The sequence below is a fragment of the Motacilla alba genome, chromosome 3 (assembly GCF_015832195.1).
Source record: "Motacilla alba alba isolate MOTALB_02 chromosome 3, Motacilla_alba_V1.0_pri, whole genome shotgun sequence".
NCBI classification, from domain to species: domain Eukaryota; kingdom Metazoa; phylum Chordata; class Aves; order Passeriformes; family Motacillidae; genus Motacilla; species Motacilla alba.
Genome location: NC_052018.1, coordinates 92,596,672 through 92,614,111, shown reverse-complemented (window position 1 = coordinate 92,614,111; position 17,440 = coordinate 92,596,672). Strand labels below are relative to the sequence as shown.

Here is a 17,440-nt window from a genome sequence, read left to right as displayed (position 1 = left end):
ATGTTTGTTTTCTTAACCAAGATAATTGAATTGCAAATTGGATTAAACAGGAGGTGCATTTCTTGACGATATTTTATTGAATTCAATGCCAGGGAGATGCATTTCTTAAGATTTAGCATTATCAATGTCTCAGTGTGAACAATGAATTTTTTGTTTTTGTCTTTAGAAAATCACAAGCCCTGTCATACTTTTGACATAATGATAATTCAGTTATTTTTTCTTTCTCTGTCCTTCTGGATAATATTCTTTTGCCTTTCATTAATTATATAGTTACCAAACAAAACCAAGCATTTAGGATCCCAAGCATTTGCAATCCCAAGATTGCAAATTTGATTTCTGATTGGTACAGAAAGTCATGTGGGGACTTTCTACAAGCAAGAGCTGGGGAAAGTAAACAAATGTAATTTTTAAGCTCAGCTGACCTGGACAGTTTAAATAGGATTCAATGTGCCTTGAGGACTAGTAAACTTCTGTCCACTAATTCTGGACAAAAAAATCAGAAATGCAAAGCGGGCTTCAGTTCTGAAGGTGAGATAGCAATACTTGTTTTCATGAATCTTAATTAACAGTATATTTAAAGAATGAAAGTGTTTTATAAATTGCATAACACAACCTGAAGGTGTATTTAAATTGCCGTGCTTGTTCATAATTGAAACTAGCTAGCTAACTCAGTTGCTAATTAGAAAGTTTGTAATTCTGAGAAGAAATTTTTTCTGATACTGGAAACTAGTGAGTTTTACCTTGGAAACTGCTGCTACCTTTAGCAGCTACCTAAGGTAAATTCAAAGACTATGTCATGTCTTAATTTTAGTGGAAATTTTATAGCACTGGCACTCCATTTCTAAGGAGAATCTGGCCTTTTGTTCCAGAACCCACAACATCCAGGGGTTTTATCAATTTTCTCTTTTTAGATGCTTGTCTTTGTTGTTTGCCTCTTCATTAAAGCACACTGATTCTGTATGAACATAAATATTTTTCTTTATATTTCTTTACATTTCACATACTGGCTTTTACTGTTTTGTAGTAGCAAGAACTATAGTATGTGATGAATACGTTCTTGCATGCAATAAAACTATCTATCTCTCCATCTTTATCTACTTCAGATTATAGGAAGAAAAATTGCCCAGTTGAGTTTCTGAAAAGTTCTGGCCAAATTCTGTAAGCCAAAACCACAGTGACTTTGGAAAATTAGGTTTATAAATTACGAGCAGACATTACAGTTGCTTTTATGGAACCATCATGATGCCAATCTCTGTGCTCGCTAACATGACACAAGGCTTGACAATGACTGCAAGGGCTCTAAAGGTATCAACCTTCCCAAAGCTTTTCCACTGGAGAAAAATTACTCTGTCAAGCTGTCAGTGAGATGTGATGGCTTTAACTGTAACCTGTCTGTTTCAGATGTAGAGCCCACAAAAGCTTTGTTTTCCTCATGAGCAGTTGCCCAGCCCAGTCCTTACTACATTTTGTGCATGTCACTTACTGTCGTAGGTCTTTTCCATAAGACTTGTGATAACTGTTTCTTTCTTACCATTTTTCCAACCTGGTGCTGGACCAGGAGAATTGTTTGTCTTTCTAAAATTAGATATCCATGGATACATACAATATTTTTCTCTATTTAAACATGGCCGTTCAAATTGTACATGGAAAAGAAAAGTGTGTTCCACTACAGGAAGTCTGCATGTTGTGTTCTTATTTTACAGGAGAATAAAATGTCATATGGGGTATTTCACTCTTCGTTATGTAGAAGGAAAACAATTCTTATAAAAGCACATTTATACTGATGTCTATAACCAGACTCTTCCTCTCATTCCATTGTGTGATATTCAGGGTACCACCCTGTGAAGGGAAGCTAACTATATATGAGATACAGTTAAGGCACATAATTTTTATACCACTTGAGAGCTTTTATGTAATTGCTATCTTCTTTCTCCAGCTGAAAGAAGGTGTTGAAACCTCCTCTTCTGTGTGGACCATTCAATTTAGGTATTCTTGCTTCAACCTCTCCCTTCTTTTTTCAAGATCACAGATAAACTTGTCTTGTTTGCAATTTCCCAAGATTCCATAGGCAGCTGTAGTAGTGGAAGAAAATTATGCAGTACATGATTACTTTTATTGTCTGTGAAAGTAGTTAATTTTGTTTTCTAGAACCCCTTAAGATGCACAAAGACTTTTCCTTGTTCTGAGGAAAAGCAGGGTGGGAAATTGGGAGGCTATTTGATGTCTAGGATTGCAGGCAGGCTTGATTCCAGAATGGGATAATTCATCTTTCTGACTTTTTGAAACTGCTGTAATATTTGTGTACAGATGAGAAAAATGTATAATTCTCACATCTGTGAGGTACAAGATGATAGCAATATGCAAATGTGAACTTTTTTTCATGGAATGGTGTAATTGCTCTCATCTGTTGTCTTGAGTAATAACACACATAAAAGGATGAGTCTGACTCTTGAGAATGAGTGGTGAGTAGTTATGTTGGACCTCTCTACTGAAGAAGCTAAACATAAATTAGGATTGAGGTGGTTTATAGATTTCTTTTTGATCAGTAATATGAGACCCAGATTTTTGTGCATTTTTTGTTTAGAACACAAGTTAGATGAGTTAGAGTTGCTTTTTACTGGCTCTCTGCAAAAAACAAAAAACATGAACTTTGATTGCAGTGGGAAAAAGTGCAGTCTGAATAGGCAAAGGAGTTTAGAAGTTTCCTGAATTATGTATGTTACATGAAATTCATGCCACTCACTGTTTTACTTCTTCAGAACACTTTTAAAACTTATAAAAATTTGCCAACAGCTGGAAAGTTTTTTCCTTTTCTATCTGCACTGAAAAAATGCTTTCTCTATGTTCTTTGCTTATCTTTGCTAGTCTTTTTTTCTCCCTATTCTCTCTCCACTTTATGCCAAAGTGATGTTTTCCCCCCTCTGCAAATCAAATTCCCACTCTAACTTAAAACCAACAAAATAAATAATGTCTGTTTTTTTCCTAGTGTCAGACTGAGTACTTTCATAAGTCCCAGTAGTGAGGGGGTGCTATTTGAGTCTTGCTTATATAGCCCAATGACCTGAAGAAGGTTCCAGCAATATCAACTTGTTTTTTTGGCTCCACTAGTTTATTTTTGAATTTCCATTGTGAAAACATGGTAGCAGGTTTGGTGCTGTCCTTGTCACTGTCAGAAGACATATATCTGCCAGTACATACATCCTACTGCCAACTAAAATGTTTGGTTTACTGGAGAGTTTAGAGATAGAAACAAAGGATTTTGAAATTTGTCCATCTTGAGTAGCAGGTTAGCTTTTCTTCAAAACTACACTTCCTTTTGCTTACTCTTTCTTGATATAATCATAATGCTTATGCTTGGATATTTTGCAGCATTCATTTTCTAATTGAATTTTAGGCTTTGTGATTATAATAGCTTCGTATTATTTTTGGCATGAACTGTAATATTAAGGGTCGGCTATTTTTTACTTCGACAAATTTATATATCAAAGCTTAGGAAAAAGACTGAAAAAATCTAGCAGCTTCATTTGTAATCAATAGTTGCCAATGAAAACTGATCTGATGAAATCCCATAAGGATATGATCATATTCCATCAAATCTTCTTAGCTTGTAACCAAAGAGAAACCTGAAGGTGTACGAGTATTAATTAAACACAGTTAATGCTTCTTGTTTCCAGAAACTTTATAAAAATAGCCAGGTATAATAACAATAAATTCATTTTTCTTAGGAGGATATCCGGAATTTGACATGCCAGTATATGACTTTGAATTCTGGCCCTACTGAAAAAAGGAGGTTGTTTTGAAGACAGTCCTTCAGAAGGATTCTACTATTTATGCTATGTGAATGCCTGTGTTATATTTAGGCACTGAAAATGCTTCTGGACTGAGTGTCCTGTATTCTGCAGTGGGGGAGTGGCTGGGTAAGATATGAGCTGTTTTGTCTTTCACAAGGAGTTTTTAAAACTCTCTTCCAGTGAACCTCTTCCCTCTTAGAGCGTCATGGCTGAGCCGTGCTGCCTCCAGTCACCCTCCCACAAGAGCAGGTTGTAAACCCTCCTTATGCTGAAGTGCAGGGCAGTGGTTTGTACTGCAACCACAGCTTTTATTTAGCTGAAAGGGAACAGTTCATTTCTGTCACAATTGAGCTGGTTACCTTCCAAACCAAAGCAAGGCAACATCACCTCTTCATGATGTCTATCTACTGTGTGACAGGCTTGATTTCGTCTTCTTTTACCTTCTTGAATAGATCCAGTATGAAGTTGGAAATGGAGAATTAGAGGTCTAGAGTCATTATAGTCTACACTATAAAAGAGAAAAGAGTAGAGCTGGTGCTATCTCAGAATCACACTTCACAGTGATAGACAATAAATTGCAGGAATTTCTCATTCCTTACCCTGCATGATCTTTGTAATGGCTTTATCTGTCACTTCATCCCTGGCATCCATTCTGTAAATAATTACCCTGTGACCCTTTGGTCCTTAGGAACTCTTTCAAAAGTACAGCTAACCATTTAAAAAAAAAAAAAAAAAGGCAAGTTAATTCTTGGCAAGTTTGTCCCAGAATTTTGCATCTGCAAATGGGAATGCTGAACTTTAGCAGCAATAAGTAAATAGCTTGGGTGGAATTGCAGAACTGTGACCACTTGGTGGGGAGCATTTCCCTTTCCCTGCCCACTGACACTGGTGTCTTGTGTGCAGTAGATGTTGCTGTGAAACAGCATCAGGCATGGTTTGGTCTGCTCCATTTTTTCATCACAAACAGGAACTTGCTCTTCCGTGATGATAGGAATTTGTATTAGCACGGGCTTGTCTTTGTGGTAAATTGTTGAATGAAATGCACGCTGGTGTCACATCTTTGCTGTTTCATTCCTGTTCAGCCTGTTGCCACTCTGCACTGGTTTTAGAAAGGCTGAAGTTGGAGACTTGACTGTGTTGGTACAGGGTGTTTTTTGGTTTTCCAGGAGTGGTGGTCACACTTAACAGCACTTCAGGAGGCTTGAGTGTCTTCACTACTGCCAAGAATAGCTTTTAGTTACTTTTGGTAAAGGCAATCACTACATCCACACATCCATTGCCTACTGTGCAACAAAACTAGGAATTAAGAAATTTAATTTCATTTTTCTTCAAAGTGGATGGGAATGTAAGGTTTTTTGCTATCCCTCTTGGAGCTTGTGGGCTTGCTGTGCTAATCATTTAGCTCCTTTAAGACATGAGTGCAGTCTGTAGTCCATCTCCACATTAAGCCACAGAGGAATGTGAATATCAGGCTTCAAGTCAGAGAAATGAAATGCTTCCAACTTGCTAACCAGAGACACAATTACAGGGAGGGCTGTACCATATGGGCTTTCTCCACTTTTTATTTTTGTTCCTTGTTTCTTGTCTTGCTTCTCTCTGTGTTGCAGTTAAACTGAGTGTAAGTCTTAGGGATACCAAAGTTACGTGATCCAGTTATGTGATAAAAAATAAGATTACCTGATGCATACAGAGAGACTGTTTAATTATTATTTATTTTACTCCACCTTCTCTTTTGGTGTTTAGGTTTTGGACTTAGAATAAAATAAATGCACATAACCTATATATAATATTTTTCTTTGCCTGCAGAACTTCAATGGCCACTGCAGTGGATCCAGTGGATCAAAGGCCTATTTGTGCCACTTTGATACATATATACAATAAATACACCTACCTGTGGTTGTATAGAAGGTGTTTTGATTTTGTACAAGTTGTGCTTAGATCCAGGCTATTTTAATAAATAGTGCAATTTAAATTTAGAGTAACCTTGCTCCTTTTCATTTGAGAACTAGAAGTCAGACTAACTTGTGTTTCAAAGCTGAGTTGCTTGTAAAGAACAGCAGAACAAGAAAATGTTAATGATCTGTTTTGATGGTTTTTGTCTCTCTCCATTTTAATATACGAAGTCTTCATTTTAATATACAAAGTCTACTACATGACCTACAGAGAGTCACAAGCTTGCAAGTAAATTTTGATATTTATTGCTCCAATCGTATGCTAAAATATTAACATAAAAATGGATTATTATGAGCAAGAAATGGAGATGGTTTATTTTAAAAAAGAATTTGTTTTCAGCTCATGACAAAGTCAAATTTTCTGCAAAGCTATTTTTCACTCTGAAGTATTACAAAGCAACTGCTTTCTCTAACAGGGGAAATAAAAAGAATCAGGCTATAACCTCATTAAAAGTTGATAACCTCAGATATGATTCCAAATAAAGTTATCACCATATGTTAAAGGGTGAGTATTTTGTGCAGACTTATGGTGAAAGGTTGTAAAGTGATTATCAAAGTACTCTTTGGAAAGGTGAACAAAGGATGGCATGCAACAGTTTTTAGAATTTATTACAGTGGGTTTGTGTAAAAAGCTACAGCATATATTTTGCTCTTCGGAACTATTAGTTTTACCAGCCTTCACTGCAAAGCTGTTGTCTTGAGTGGAATTAATGACAAATAATATGTTAGAGGAAATAAGCAGCCAGTCTAAACCAATCTATTATAGCGCTGCTGCAACTAAAAAAGGAAAATTTTACTTTTGAGTAATGAAAGCATATGGGGTTCCAGTTGGTGCAATTTCTTCCTTTATCAATGTAGTTAGCAACACCTTTTGGAATATTGTGGAAGTAATCTCCTGATTTTTCTCTCAAGCTCATTTGAAACCTTTTGAAGAACATAGTGCTGAAGGATTAATGTTGATGGCTGAAGTAGTGTTTGAGGTATAAGTTAAAAGTTTGATGTATCTGTCAAAAAGTAGAAAATAAAAAGACATTTGTTGTTCATAATATCTCAGTCACTATGTGCTATCCAGCGCTGTGGTTCCCAGGTAATTGTTTTCAAATCTTGTTTATCAATATGATCTGCCACAGAGATGAAGGAAGAATGCAGGGGGCTGCTCACAGAGAGGAGTTCTTTTGTAGCCTTGTAATTCTGAGACACCGGTCAAAGAAGTCAGTCACTTCAAAGAAGGTTCCCCCCTAGCCTCCCCCTTTTTAGCCATAAATCTTACTTCTAAGTATTTTGACTGTTTCAGTCTAGTGTTTAAGCCCACACAGTGGGCACTGGAAAATAATCCTTTAATACAGAAAGAAAAGTACCATTAGCTCATTTCCGGCAGCTATTCTCTATTTCAGATGAGGTGTTTTGCTGTGGAAACAAATGCAGTTATTCACTGTGGCTGTGTGATTTACATCAAGGCCTATATTCAGTAAAGATAACAGATTTGCTTTCTTCATGCATGTACCCACAATATAATTCTCCTTTGATGCAACTTGAAGGAATTTTTTTCAGCATTTTGTAGCATTGATGTTTTAATGCATTAAGTAGTGGAGAGGCTTTTTTCTGTGCAAGTTCAAAAGTTCATGTTATGATCTTGCATGAAGTTTCTACTTGGGTAACTCAATGTGCCTGGTTGTGGTTTGGGATTGACAGTGTGCATGCTTTTTTAACTTTATTTTTCTTCTCTCTCCCCCTCTTCTCTTTTTTCTTCACCCTATCATGCTTGGCTCTCATTGCTTACCTGCAGCCACTTTTCCTCCATTGCATTATCTCTGTTCATTCAATATGTGAATGGGATTAATTGAGCCTCTCCAGGAGAGCAGACCATTGATCTAAACTTCAAGAAACTGAACGAAGTTTTATTCTTACTGCAAGTCCTCAGGCGTGGGTCTTGCTTCATTTTGTGCCAGTCTTACTGACATCAGTAGGAGCAGGACTGGATGTTGTTCCTGTAAGGAGAAGGTCAGGTTGGCAGTTTAGAGTGGCCACCACATTGTTAACTTTTGAGATGTTGCAAATTCAGTGCTCCTTGTTGATCTTTCCCTTCTCCCCCAATTGTACATATTAAGAAAACACTTTCTTTGCTGGTGGGCCAAGGAATCCGCGTATGTGGCAACCTCCTTATGTGAAACAAATACCTTTTTGACTTTTGCAAGAGTTGGAGGTAACGTGATACATTTTGGAAATCCATAGTTATAACCCAGGTTTTCCCAGTTTCTGTTTATTTGAAAGACATTACTGTCGTCCATATATAGATAGATATATATTTTAAAAAATTAAGAATGGAAGGTATGCAAGAATACCACTAAGCAGAAATTGCAAAAATTCACTTGTATAAGCCATTTCAAAAACAGAAGAAAGGCAGGAGCAGAAACAGCACACGTTAATTAAATGCATGGGACCACATTTTGTGCAGTTACACACATTTTCAGCAGGATCTCAGCTGAGAGCAGCATCGTGTGAGGCCAGGTAAGAAGCTTCCAATCTCCATCTGACAACAGAGTCATATAATGAGCTGCAGGCACATCTTTCAGTCTCATGAGCAGTCTATTTGCTTCCTAATCTCCAAGTGCTCTCTTGTAAGTGCTCCATTGCAAAAACCCACTACAGAAGTGAAACTGCAGCCACCTCTTTCATTAAAGGAGGATAGGTGATGTTGGAACTTTTGAGTCTTTCTTTTTAATAAAGTTTTTATTGGATTATTTAAAATTATACACTAACTGGCACCAGTTTGTGCTAGTAGATGTTTAACTAGTGAGAATGCTCTGGGGTATATAATTTTACTCCCTATCTGATGCTTGGATCTGTTGGAGCTATTGATTCTGCTCTAAATGTTATCCTGTGTTTAGAACTTCTTAGCTTTACTCATGTCTTTCTTTGTAACATGAGAGAATAATGAAACATGCTGTAAGAAGTTTTTCTGTGGTTTTTACTAAGCGTATCATTCATTGTTTTTGTAATGTTTTTGCTGCCCATCAATAACATTTAGCTGGAAATTTAACCTTTTAAAAATCACTGTAGCTCCAGAAAGTCTGAAGGAGCTGAAAACCTTTAGAAATCTAACTAACTGTGAATAGTAAATGTCACCACTACTATGTTGCTACTGATTGTAGCCAGTAGAGTTAAAATAGGGACAAAAGGTAAAGAATCCTGTCAAATATACTCAGACATTTTTAAGTCACTTGATTATAATGGGTTTTAAATAGTTGACCCTTACAATAATGGTTAGACTTTCCTGATCTCTGATTACTATGAAGTATTCAGTGAAAATTTAGGCTGCAGGACCTTGTGCCTTTTCTGAAGGCTGGCACTTAAAGACCAGTTATTGTACGAGGTCTAAAAGAAAGATGTGTCAAAATACCAGAATGAGGTCTTGGTCTTGCTTCTCCTCTTCTGAATCGCTGTCCCGTGCAGAAAACATAACACAAAGAGATGTTGCAATATTAACTCTTCTTATAGACATTAAATTACATAATGCTGTATTGGGGGGGGGGGGGGGGGGACGACGACAAAAAAAGGAGTACAATTTGAGTCAACTGGTTATTTCAGATAAAGCAATTTTGATTTCAACATAGCTTTCAATGCAGGAATAATGGGGATGTGTTCTGGGGAGCTCCTCTGCTTGCTGAGGCCAGGAGCCTTTCTTGCGCTGTGATTTCACAAACTGCTCTCCAGGCCTGACCAACTGCTTAAATTAAGGCAGAATTGCTCTTATTTGTCCTTCTCTGAGCTGTGTGGTTCTTTTCTTCCCTCTGCCACATGAGCTACTCACTCTGGGCTCTGCTGTGATCTATCTAAACTCACTGACCAAGCTGAAAAGGATCGTATTCTCTTACTGAGTTAGAAGGGTGAAGTGGCTAAACCAGGAGGAGGTTCCAGCAGATTTTCAGAGTTGGCACAAGTCAAGTTGCAATGTGCTCTGGAATTAAGGGAGGGAGAAGAGATCAGGACCTCTCTCTGTTCCTGGAAGAAGTGAGCTCTTAAATGAGATTGCCTCAGGTACAAAACTGCATCCTTGGGCAGGTGCCATCCAGGCTCTTGGCTGTGCCTAATCTGAGGTCTTGCAATAACATAGCCAAGGTGTGAGAGGGTTGTAAATGGTTAACTGCTGTTCCCTGCAGACCTAAACCCTGCCATGACAGGGAGGTGGAGCTGCTGCAGACACCTGGCATGGACAGGCAGCATTTCCTGTTTGGAAGGGAAAAGTACTGGAGTCTGGCATTTTGATTTGGTAGGTTGTTTTTGTTTTATTTTTTAACTTTGGAACATGATGTTCTTCAAGGGGAGTGGTAACTCTGCATTCTTTACTGATATGATGTGGATTAAAACTGATCACAATGGCAATGCAAGTGTCATGTAGGTATGTCACTTTATGCAGATGTTACTCCTAACTTGAATGCTTTAACTACCTCAAAAAGAGCCCTCCATCAGTAGTTGCCTTAGAAAGACCTGTTGAATTGCTGTGGGTATTCTGGAGTGATAAGTAAGGAAGTAATGGATAAGGTGCTAATTTGCAGTTTGGGAAGTTCACATCTTGTCTGTGATGGAAACTTTGTTGGACACAGACTTGCTAGAACCTATAGAAAGACTTGGTACCTGTGGACCTAGTCACAGAAGAGGACTTAGGTGCTGCCTGACAGATTTGTACCCACAAAACTGCATAGTTCTGTGGATGCACAAAAAAGGTGTGTTTACACTAAAAGTGTGGTACTTTCACATGGGAGACAAGGAGGGAATAACAAGTGGTGGAGTAACTAATCTTTATGTGCTTCAGAATTATTGAGTATGTACTCTCTTGGGTACTGCCACAAAGGAGAGGAAAGGGCAGAATTCTAACTGGTTTGAGTTGAAATTGTTATTTTGACTTTATTTAAGCCTCTCTAGACTGAAACCAGAAATTGACCCAAGCTAGATACAATGAAAACACACAACAACTTGGATCAAAAAATATCTGTTACAGCAAAGGTGGATCTGATGGAGAATGCAAGTTTTCCTGGAAAGGGAAAGCTGTGATTGGATTGGGAAAGTAGAAATGCTAACTGAGATGGTTTTTTGATATCTGTTGTCTGATGTCTCACAGTAGTGCTAACAATAACAGTTGTCCTCTCAGTTCAGTGTCCCAGAGAAGCCTTGTCATCTGTCTGTGCACACAGGTATGGGATCTCTAGATGCTTACAAACTCTAAAAGTTCTGGATAGAATATTAGTTATAAAAATTAAATTAAATTGTAATTTGACACCTCTTCCAGAATGTAGAGGTGAGAGTGTTAATAATTTTATTACTGTTTGGATTAAGGAAATATTTTAATTCCTGCCTGCAAGAAATTTTAAGGAGATTTAAATGCCTGAGGATGAGGCCTATGTCTCACCAGGGACTGTATAAACAAGTAGTTGAAGACAGTGGCCTTGTGACAGAAGACTTATTATTATGTAAGGGTTAAAACCCCTTTTCAATCTGTCCAGAGATGAATATGACTGCTGAGAGGCTTCATGGGACATTACTGGGTGGGATACAAACACAGAAATTTTCCTTGTTGTGCTCTACCTGCATGAAGAATTTGACACTGAATAAAACTAAACCTTCAATCCACGATCTCATGCCAAGCACAACACAAGTTGTCCTAAGAGTCTTCACTAGCAAACAGCTTAAAGAAAACCACATAAGTCTCAGCTCAAGACACTCTTACCTATTTCTTTCTCTATCTGTGACTGCATGAAATTCTCCCATGAAAGCACTCCAGGGAGAGAAAGCTGTTTCACGGGGAGAGAGATCTCCTCCTCTAGACGCAACTCAGCTAGATGGAGATGGATTGTGTCAGACCTCGTCTCCCATGCACTGTTATTTTTACTCTTCCCTAAAACTGCAGGCCAGCACACCACTTGCAGCTGCCATGCCATGCTGTGGTCTCTGCCCAGCCCAGGATTACATACTTCCCTTAGGTGTGCTGCTGCTCCTACAGTGCAAGGAATGCTGGAAGGCTGCCAGGTGCTGTTGGTAAATACAGGCTGCAGTTTGACATAATTGCTTTCTTCCTGGAGTTTCAGAAATTACGTACAAAAGCAAATGAAGGGAAGGAAAGCGTTCTGCTTTAAGTGCATTTTGCATCAGATGATATTTATTCTTTTTTTTTTTTATGTTCCTTTGAATGTAGTGCAATCTGTACCTGTTGTCTGTAATAGAGGAGAGAGTCACGTACTTGGAAATGTCCTGAGAGTTATATTGCCCCTAATTATTTATAAGCTTTTCTTCACTTCTGGCCTTCAAATAAATCTGAGAGAATGCCCAGTGACTGGAGCAGTGCCCTTCACCTCACAAAGCAGCTTCTGCGTGATGGAATTCTTCCTCATGAACCACCAAGTAGCTTGGCTTCCCTTGATCCCTTCAGTCTGTCTTTTAAAATTACTAACAAACAAAAATCTTACCAGCCCCAGCTGACTTTGGGAGAACTAAGGAAGAATTTTTTGTATTTATGGCTTCTTTTCATTTTAGGTTTGGAAAACCTGTAAAATATTACTTCATTTGCTTTTTGAGTAGTAGTGGTCTGACCTGGTTTCACTATAATGTCTCAATAAAAATAAAAAACAACAAGAAAATTAGTGGTTTGGAAAAGCACAAATTTTCATTAGGTAATTTAAATTCATAGGGAGAATTTCAATTCTATGCAGAAACTAACAAAGTTTTCTTAAAAATCAGAAGCAATTCTGTGCTGTCTATCACAGTGTGAATCTGACCTAGTTCTTCATGTAGGACTGGCCTATGAAGAAGAGTAGTTGCTGATGTCACTAATAGTGCTAATGGATTATCCTTTTCCTCCCTAAACCATTATAGCTGTGTCATCTTGAAGATGTTTCTTTGGTCCCCAGCATTGTGCTTGCAAGACATTGTTGGTTGTATGAGTTATGCCTTTTGTTTCCCCCTACCTTTTGGTATATGAACAGCAGTATTCTATGATTGAACAGTGGGGGAGTGATACCTCTTGAAACCCCTTCAATACAGAGAAGGATTTTTTGCAAGAATGATCAGGGAGTCATTCTTTACCCCCTTGCAAGATGCAGTGGTGCTGTGGAGGAATCAAATACTGTTGGAGAGATCCATTCCTCTGTGTCTGCTGCCTTTGCAGTGTGCTGGCAAGGCTTTCAGGCAAATAGAGATGTTTCTCTTCAGTCACAGATAGAGAAAGAAATAGGTAAGAGTGTCTTGAGCTGAGACTTATGTGGTTTTCTTTAAGCTGTTTGCTAGTGAAGACTCTTAGGACAACTTGTGTTGTGCTTGGCATGAGATCGTGGATTGAAGGTTTAGTTTTATTCAGTGTCAAATTTGAAATTTGTTTTTGTTCTTTATTGTGTTTTCCCTTTTTTGGTCTTCCCCATTCCACAGCCATTGACTTTATCCATATGGCTTTTTCAAGTAAATACCATTAAAAGTCTGATTCCAATGTATGTGATAGCAAAGGAACTGTCTTGTTGTTCAGTTTTCTCTTGGTCTGTTGAAGTAGGGGAATATAAATTTTTACCAAGAATCCACAAAGATATTGTATCTGTCTTCAAACTGATGGAACTGCATTTAGGATACTTTCTTTTTTCCTTAGCTTTTTTGAGAAACGGTTGAAGGACTTTAAGGTTTTGTGCGTGTTTTGTAGGCCTACAGAGTATGTACTTTAAACATAAGGAATTTCCACTTAGCAGAATGTTTAAATTCCAAAGCTTATGCTCTAACTAAGAACCTTGTTTAATTCAGCATACTTCTTAGAATGAGCTTAATTTGCAAAGAGCAATTGATACACAAAAAAGAAAAAAGTATCCAGAGGAGCTCAGTGTAATTTCTCTTCAGAAAAACAAATTCTTAATAGAAAATGCCAGTTTAAAAGATGTTGTGTCTCCCTTTCACACCTGAAATACTCTTAATAGAAATCCTTTGTTAACATTAGAACAAGTTCATGGTTATCTGATAAGCTGTTTATAGGTTTGGTTTTGTTTTAAGTGGAAGAGTGAGTTTGAGGAGAAGAGTGTTGTAAATGCCTGCACAGTTGGGATGACTTTGTTAGGGACATTGCTTCTCCCAGGCAACCTTTAAATGGGGAAAGGAGATCCAGTAATGGAATAATTCTTCATTTGGAAGACCAAAACATTTCTGTCTCTCAATGGCATTTTTTTTCCATCTTCTACAGAAAAACCATGAATAAAAATGAATGTTCCTGGTGCTTTTAAGATTATGCAAACACTGAAGAACCTAGTGTACCTGTAGGTGCCTGGAAATGACTTGTCTTTGAGATCTTACTTAGTAACCTTAACAGAAAACCCAGTGAGAAATTGGTCAGACATCCAGAATATGTGTAAACAGAAAACTCGGACACCTGCATTGATTTGAGAATTAACAGTTTTTACAAACTGGGGCAATCTGAGCTGTTTTTAAGCATTTCCAGCCTTGCCATCCCATTTAATTCTTTAACTGGAAACTAGATTAAATGTGACCTTTTATGTGAGTAAGATGTCATTGGGCATTCATATATATTTAAGTTAAATGAACAAGTAACCCAGTCCATATTACACAGAGTACATCCATTAACCCATTTGTACATCTGCACCTTGAGATAATGGTGCCAGCTGATTGCCCTCAGCAGAATTAAGGGAAAACTCCTGTTCCTTTCCTGCTTTTGAAAAGCGGGGGAAATACTGGCCTTGTTTTCCTGAGTGTCTGATACAATTTAGAGCAATAATGTCCAATCCATGTTGACGTTTCTGATATACAGAAGCTGATGGGTTCGTTCCAGAATAGCGTGTTTGCACACACCTCTACTGGGATGGCTTGTCCAGCTGTAGCTGTACCTGGACAGCAAGGCCAGACACTTGGGGTTTTTTAATTAACATTGATTTCATCCTTAGGCTACTGTTAACTGTACAATTACTATACGGGGGATGGCTCATGCTCTGCAAGGAAATGTGTGCCACTACCAGTAATGAAAGAGAAAAGTATTTTTTGAAATTGAATTAGCTACCTAAAACTCTCCTTGTGTCCAACTTTAAATAATCTGTGAAGCCAGAGACTGAACAAAAATGCTGTCCTTGATAAGATGTAGTCCTCCCCACCCTTTCCTCTCTGTAATTTCCTTTCATTCTTCCCACTTTTCAGATTCAGGCGGTAGTTTCAGATATGTTGGTCAGCAAGGTAGTTGGTGAGTAGCTGGCCAGGGGTTAAAGCAGTAGTAGCCTGTCCTGCATGGATATTATGTGGTCTGCAGCCATTGTTCTGAGCAGTGTTGGACAAGCTGGTGGATGTTTGTTTCAACTCCTTTTGTGTGAGTCTTGGGTAACATGTCCCTGCCTCGTCAGATTGTTGTGAGGATATATTTATATGTCTTTGATGGCTTCTGATGTTAGAGCAATGCAAGGTATAACAGGTCTCTCATGCAATTACATGAAAATAATACATTATGTCTGTACCCATGAAAGCTAAAAATGGGAGATTAAACCACAGCAGCTAATTTGATAGGTTTGTTTGCACTTCAGTCAAATAGCAGTGCTCCCTCTCAGTCTCTAGGCTTTTGTCTGGTGATGCTGGTAGACTACCAGGCTAGTCACACACCTAACCAGTGGTTTTCTGTGTGTGTTTTTAGGGGTTTTTTATTATTTGTTGTGTTTGTGTTGCTCTAACTCCCTAATAAATGTCAAGTTAGACTGGCTTTGGAAAATACACTTCATGTAAAGATGTGACAGTTATTTTTCTAGTGTAATGATAACCACTGTAGTCCATTGGGCAGCTTTTAATTATCTCTATAGCAACTAAATTCAGTAAAAACTGAAAATAACTGATTCATGCAGTTCTGTGCCAAGGGATACGTGTGGGCAATGTACTTATCTGTTTGAAATGTCACACTCAGCTGATGCACTCAAATGATGCATACTCTGCTGGCACTGCCTCCCCTTGCTTCTCTTAAGAAATGAGGAAATGGGATCTAGTTTTTCATTTGCAGTACTATTGGTTAAGAGAAACGGAATCTTAAATGTCACCATTAGTGTTCCTCTACTTTTTGCTTCAGAATATTCAACCAAAACCAGGAAGACCTGGTAGCAAGTTATTTGCTATTTGCTTAATTCCTCTCGGCACATGGCAAGTGGCATTTTAGAGCTGGTTATGTCAGTGCAAATGCTTTGTTTTAGTTCAGCTTGAACCTGGTTTTAACTAAACTCTTTTGGTTTGTTTCACTTTAAAAGAAGTGGCTCTTACAGGTGAGGATCATACGTCTTAAATGTCATTACTTCTGTATCTCTGGTTCTTCTGCCTACTTTGTGTTTTGGCTCAGCAGTTGCATATGTCCCTGATAAATTTTAGGAATACTAGTTAGAAACAACATCTAGAATATGTGTTCTCTTCCTCCCACTCGGTGTTGCCCTGGTCTCTGGCAGCCGCGTTCCTGCCATTACTCATTCTACCTAGGAGGGTTTGGAGCTGGCAGCCAGCAAAACGCGAGGGGTTGCCTCGGAGGAGGCTCCTCTGAAATGGCTCGGATGCTTCTTGCTTTTCACATGCATATTTTAGGTTTGATTTTTTTCGGAGGTGCTGAATGCCTGCATTTCCTGCGGACCCGCAGCCAGCCTTTCTTCTTTCAAGATCGCACCTCTTTTCAAAGCCTCTATTCCTTAGCTTTTTAAACTAGTTCCCAAAGCTGGCCCGAGGGCATGAAAACTCGAAGATTATGTTATAGACCCCTGTGGTGGGGGTAATGGTGGGAGAGTTAGCACCTCTGGATGAGTGCCCTGTAGAGTTGCTGTTTGTACCGAGCCTCTCAAAGAACGGCTTTCCAGTTAAATCCGTGCTTTAAATTCAGCGCCAAAACAGTATTTTGGAAGATTTGTTGGATAAGGTATTCATTTGGGATATGTAGTAAGTGCCTGGCAATCCTGTGTGTGGAAGTGTTTATTTCATGGTTTTAAATGCGACTCTTAAACTTTTTTTCTTTCCCATTGAACTTCAGGAACGTCTTGTTTCACATTTTAATCTACTCGTGTGCGTTTTGCAGAAATCCCTTGGAGCTTGCCCCAGGAATGGACAGCTACCTCCGTTTCTGGAGGAGAGTAGTGCCAGCTGAAGAAGCCTTCGAGGCGAGTCGACAAGTGTGCTGATAGCTCTGGGAAGAGCCCGGGGAAGGGGCGACCCTGCCGGCCTTCAGCCATGCCTTTCGGGCTGAAACTGCGGCGGACCAGGCGCTACAACGTCTTGAGCAAGAACTGCTTTGTGACCAGGATCCGTCTGCTGGACAGCAACGTGATCGAGTGCACCCTGTCCGTGGAGAGCACGGGGCAGGAGTGCCTGGAAGCTGTCGCTCAGAGGCTGGAATTACGCGAGGTAAGGGTAGCTCGGGAAAGACCATCTGTCACTGGATAATTGGACACATTTTTAGCTCGGGCATTCTGTGCGTTTGAGTCATGTTGTTCTCGGGGCTGGCCAGATATGATCAGCAGCTGGAGCTTGGACATACTCTGATTGCATGAAAACCGACGGCAGAACGGCGCTCAGGGCTCTGGGCTGTTGCTCATCCAGCCTAGCTTTGAGAGCTCTTTGTAATACGAGGTTTCTTTTCTTAGAAAGCTAGGAGTGTTACTTTTTGAGCTGGGATGCCAAAGGACAAGTTACAGTAACTTTTTTCTGAATATAGCCGGG

The 17,440-nt window shown here is 38.9% G+C and overlaps 1 protein-coding gene across 1 annotated transcript in view; it reads left to right on the top strand.

Moving 5' to 3' along the window:
* Positions 1-17,440, top strand: part of PTPN14 (protein tyrosine phosphatase non-receptor type 14) — a 110,389-nt gene that overhangs the window by 22,561 nt on the left and 70,388 nt on the right. The window contains exon 2 of the mRNA XM_038134137.1: positions 16,800-17,125. Coding sequence (XP_037990065.1) covers positions 16,952-17,125 — 174 coding nt within the window. The 5' untranslated portion in view covers positions 16,800-16,951. The remainder of the gene's footprint in view (positions 1-16,799; positions 17,126-17,440) is intronic.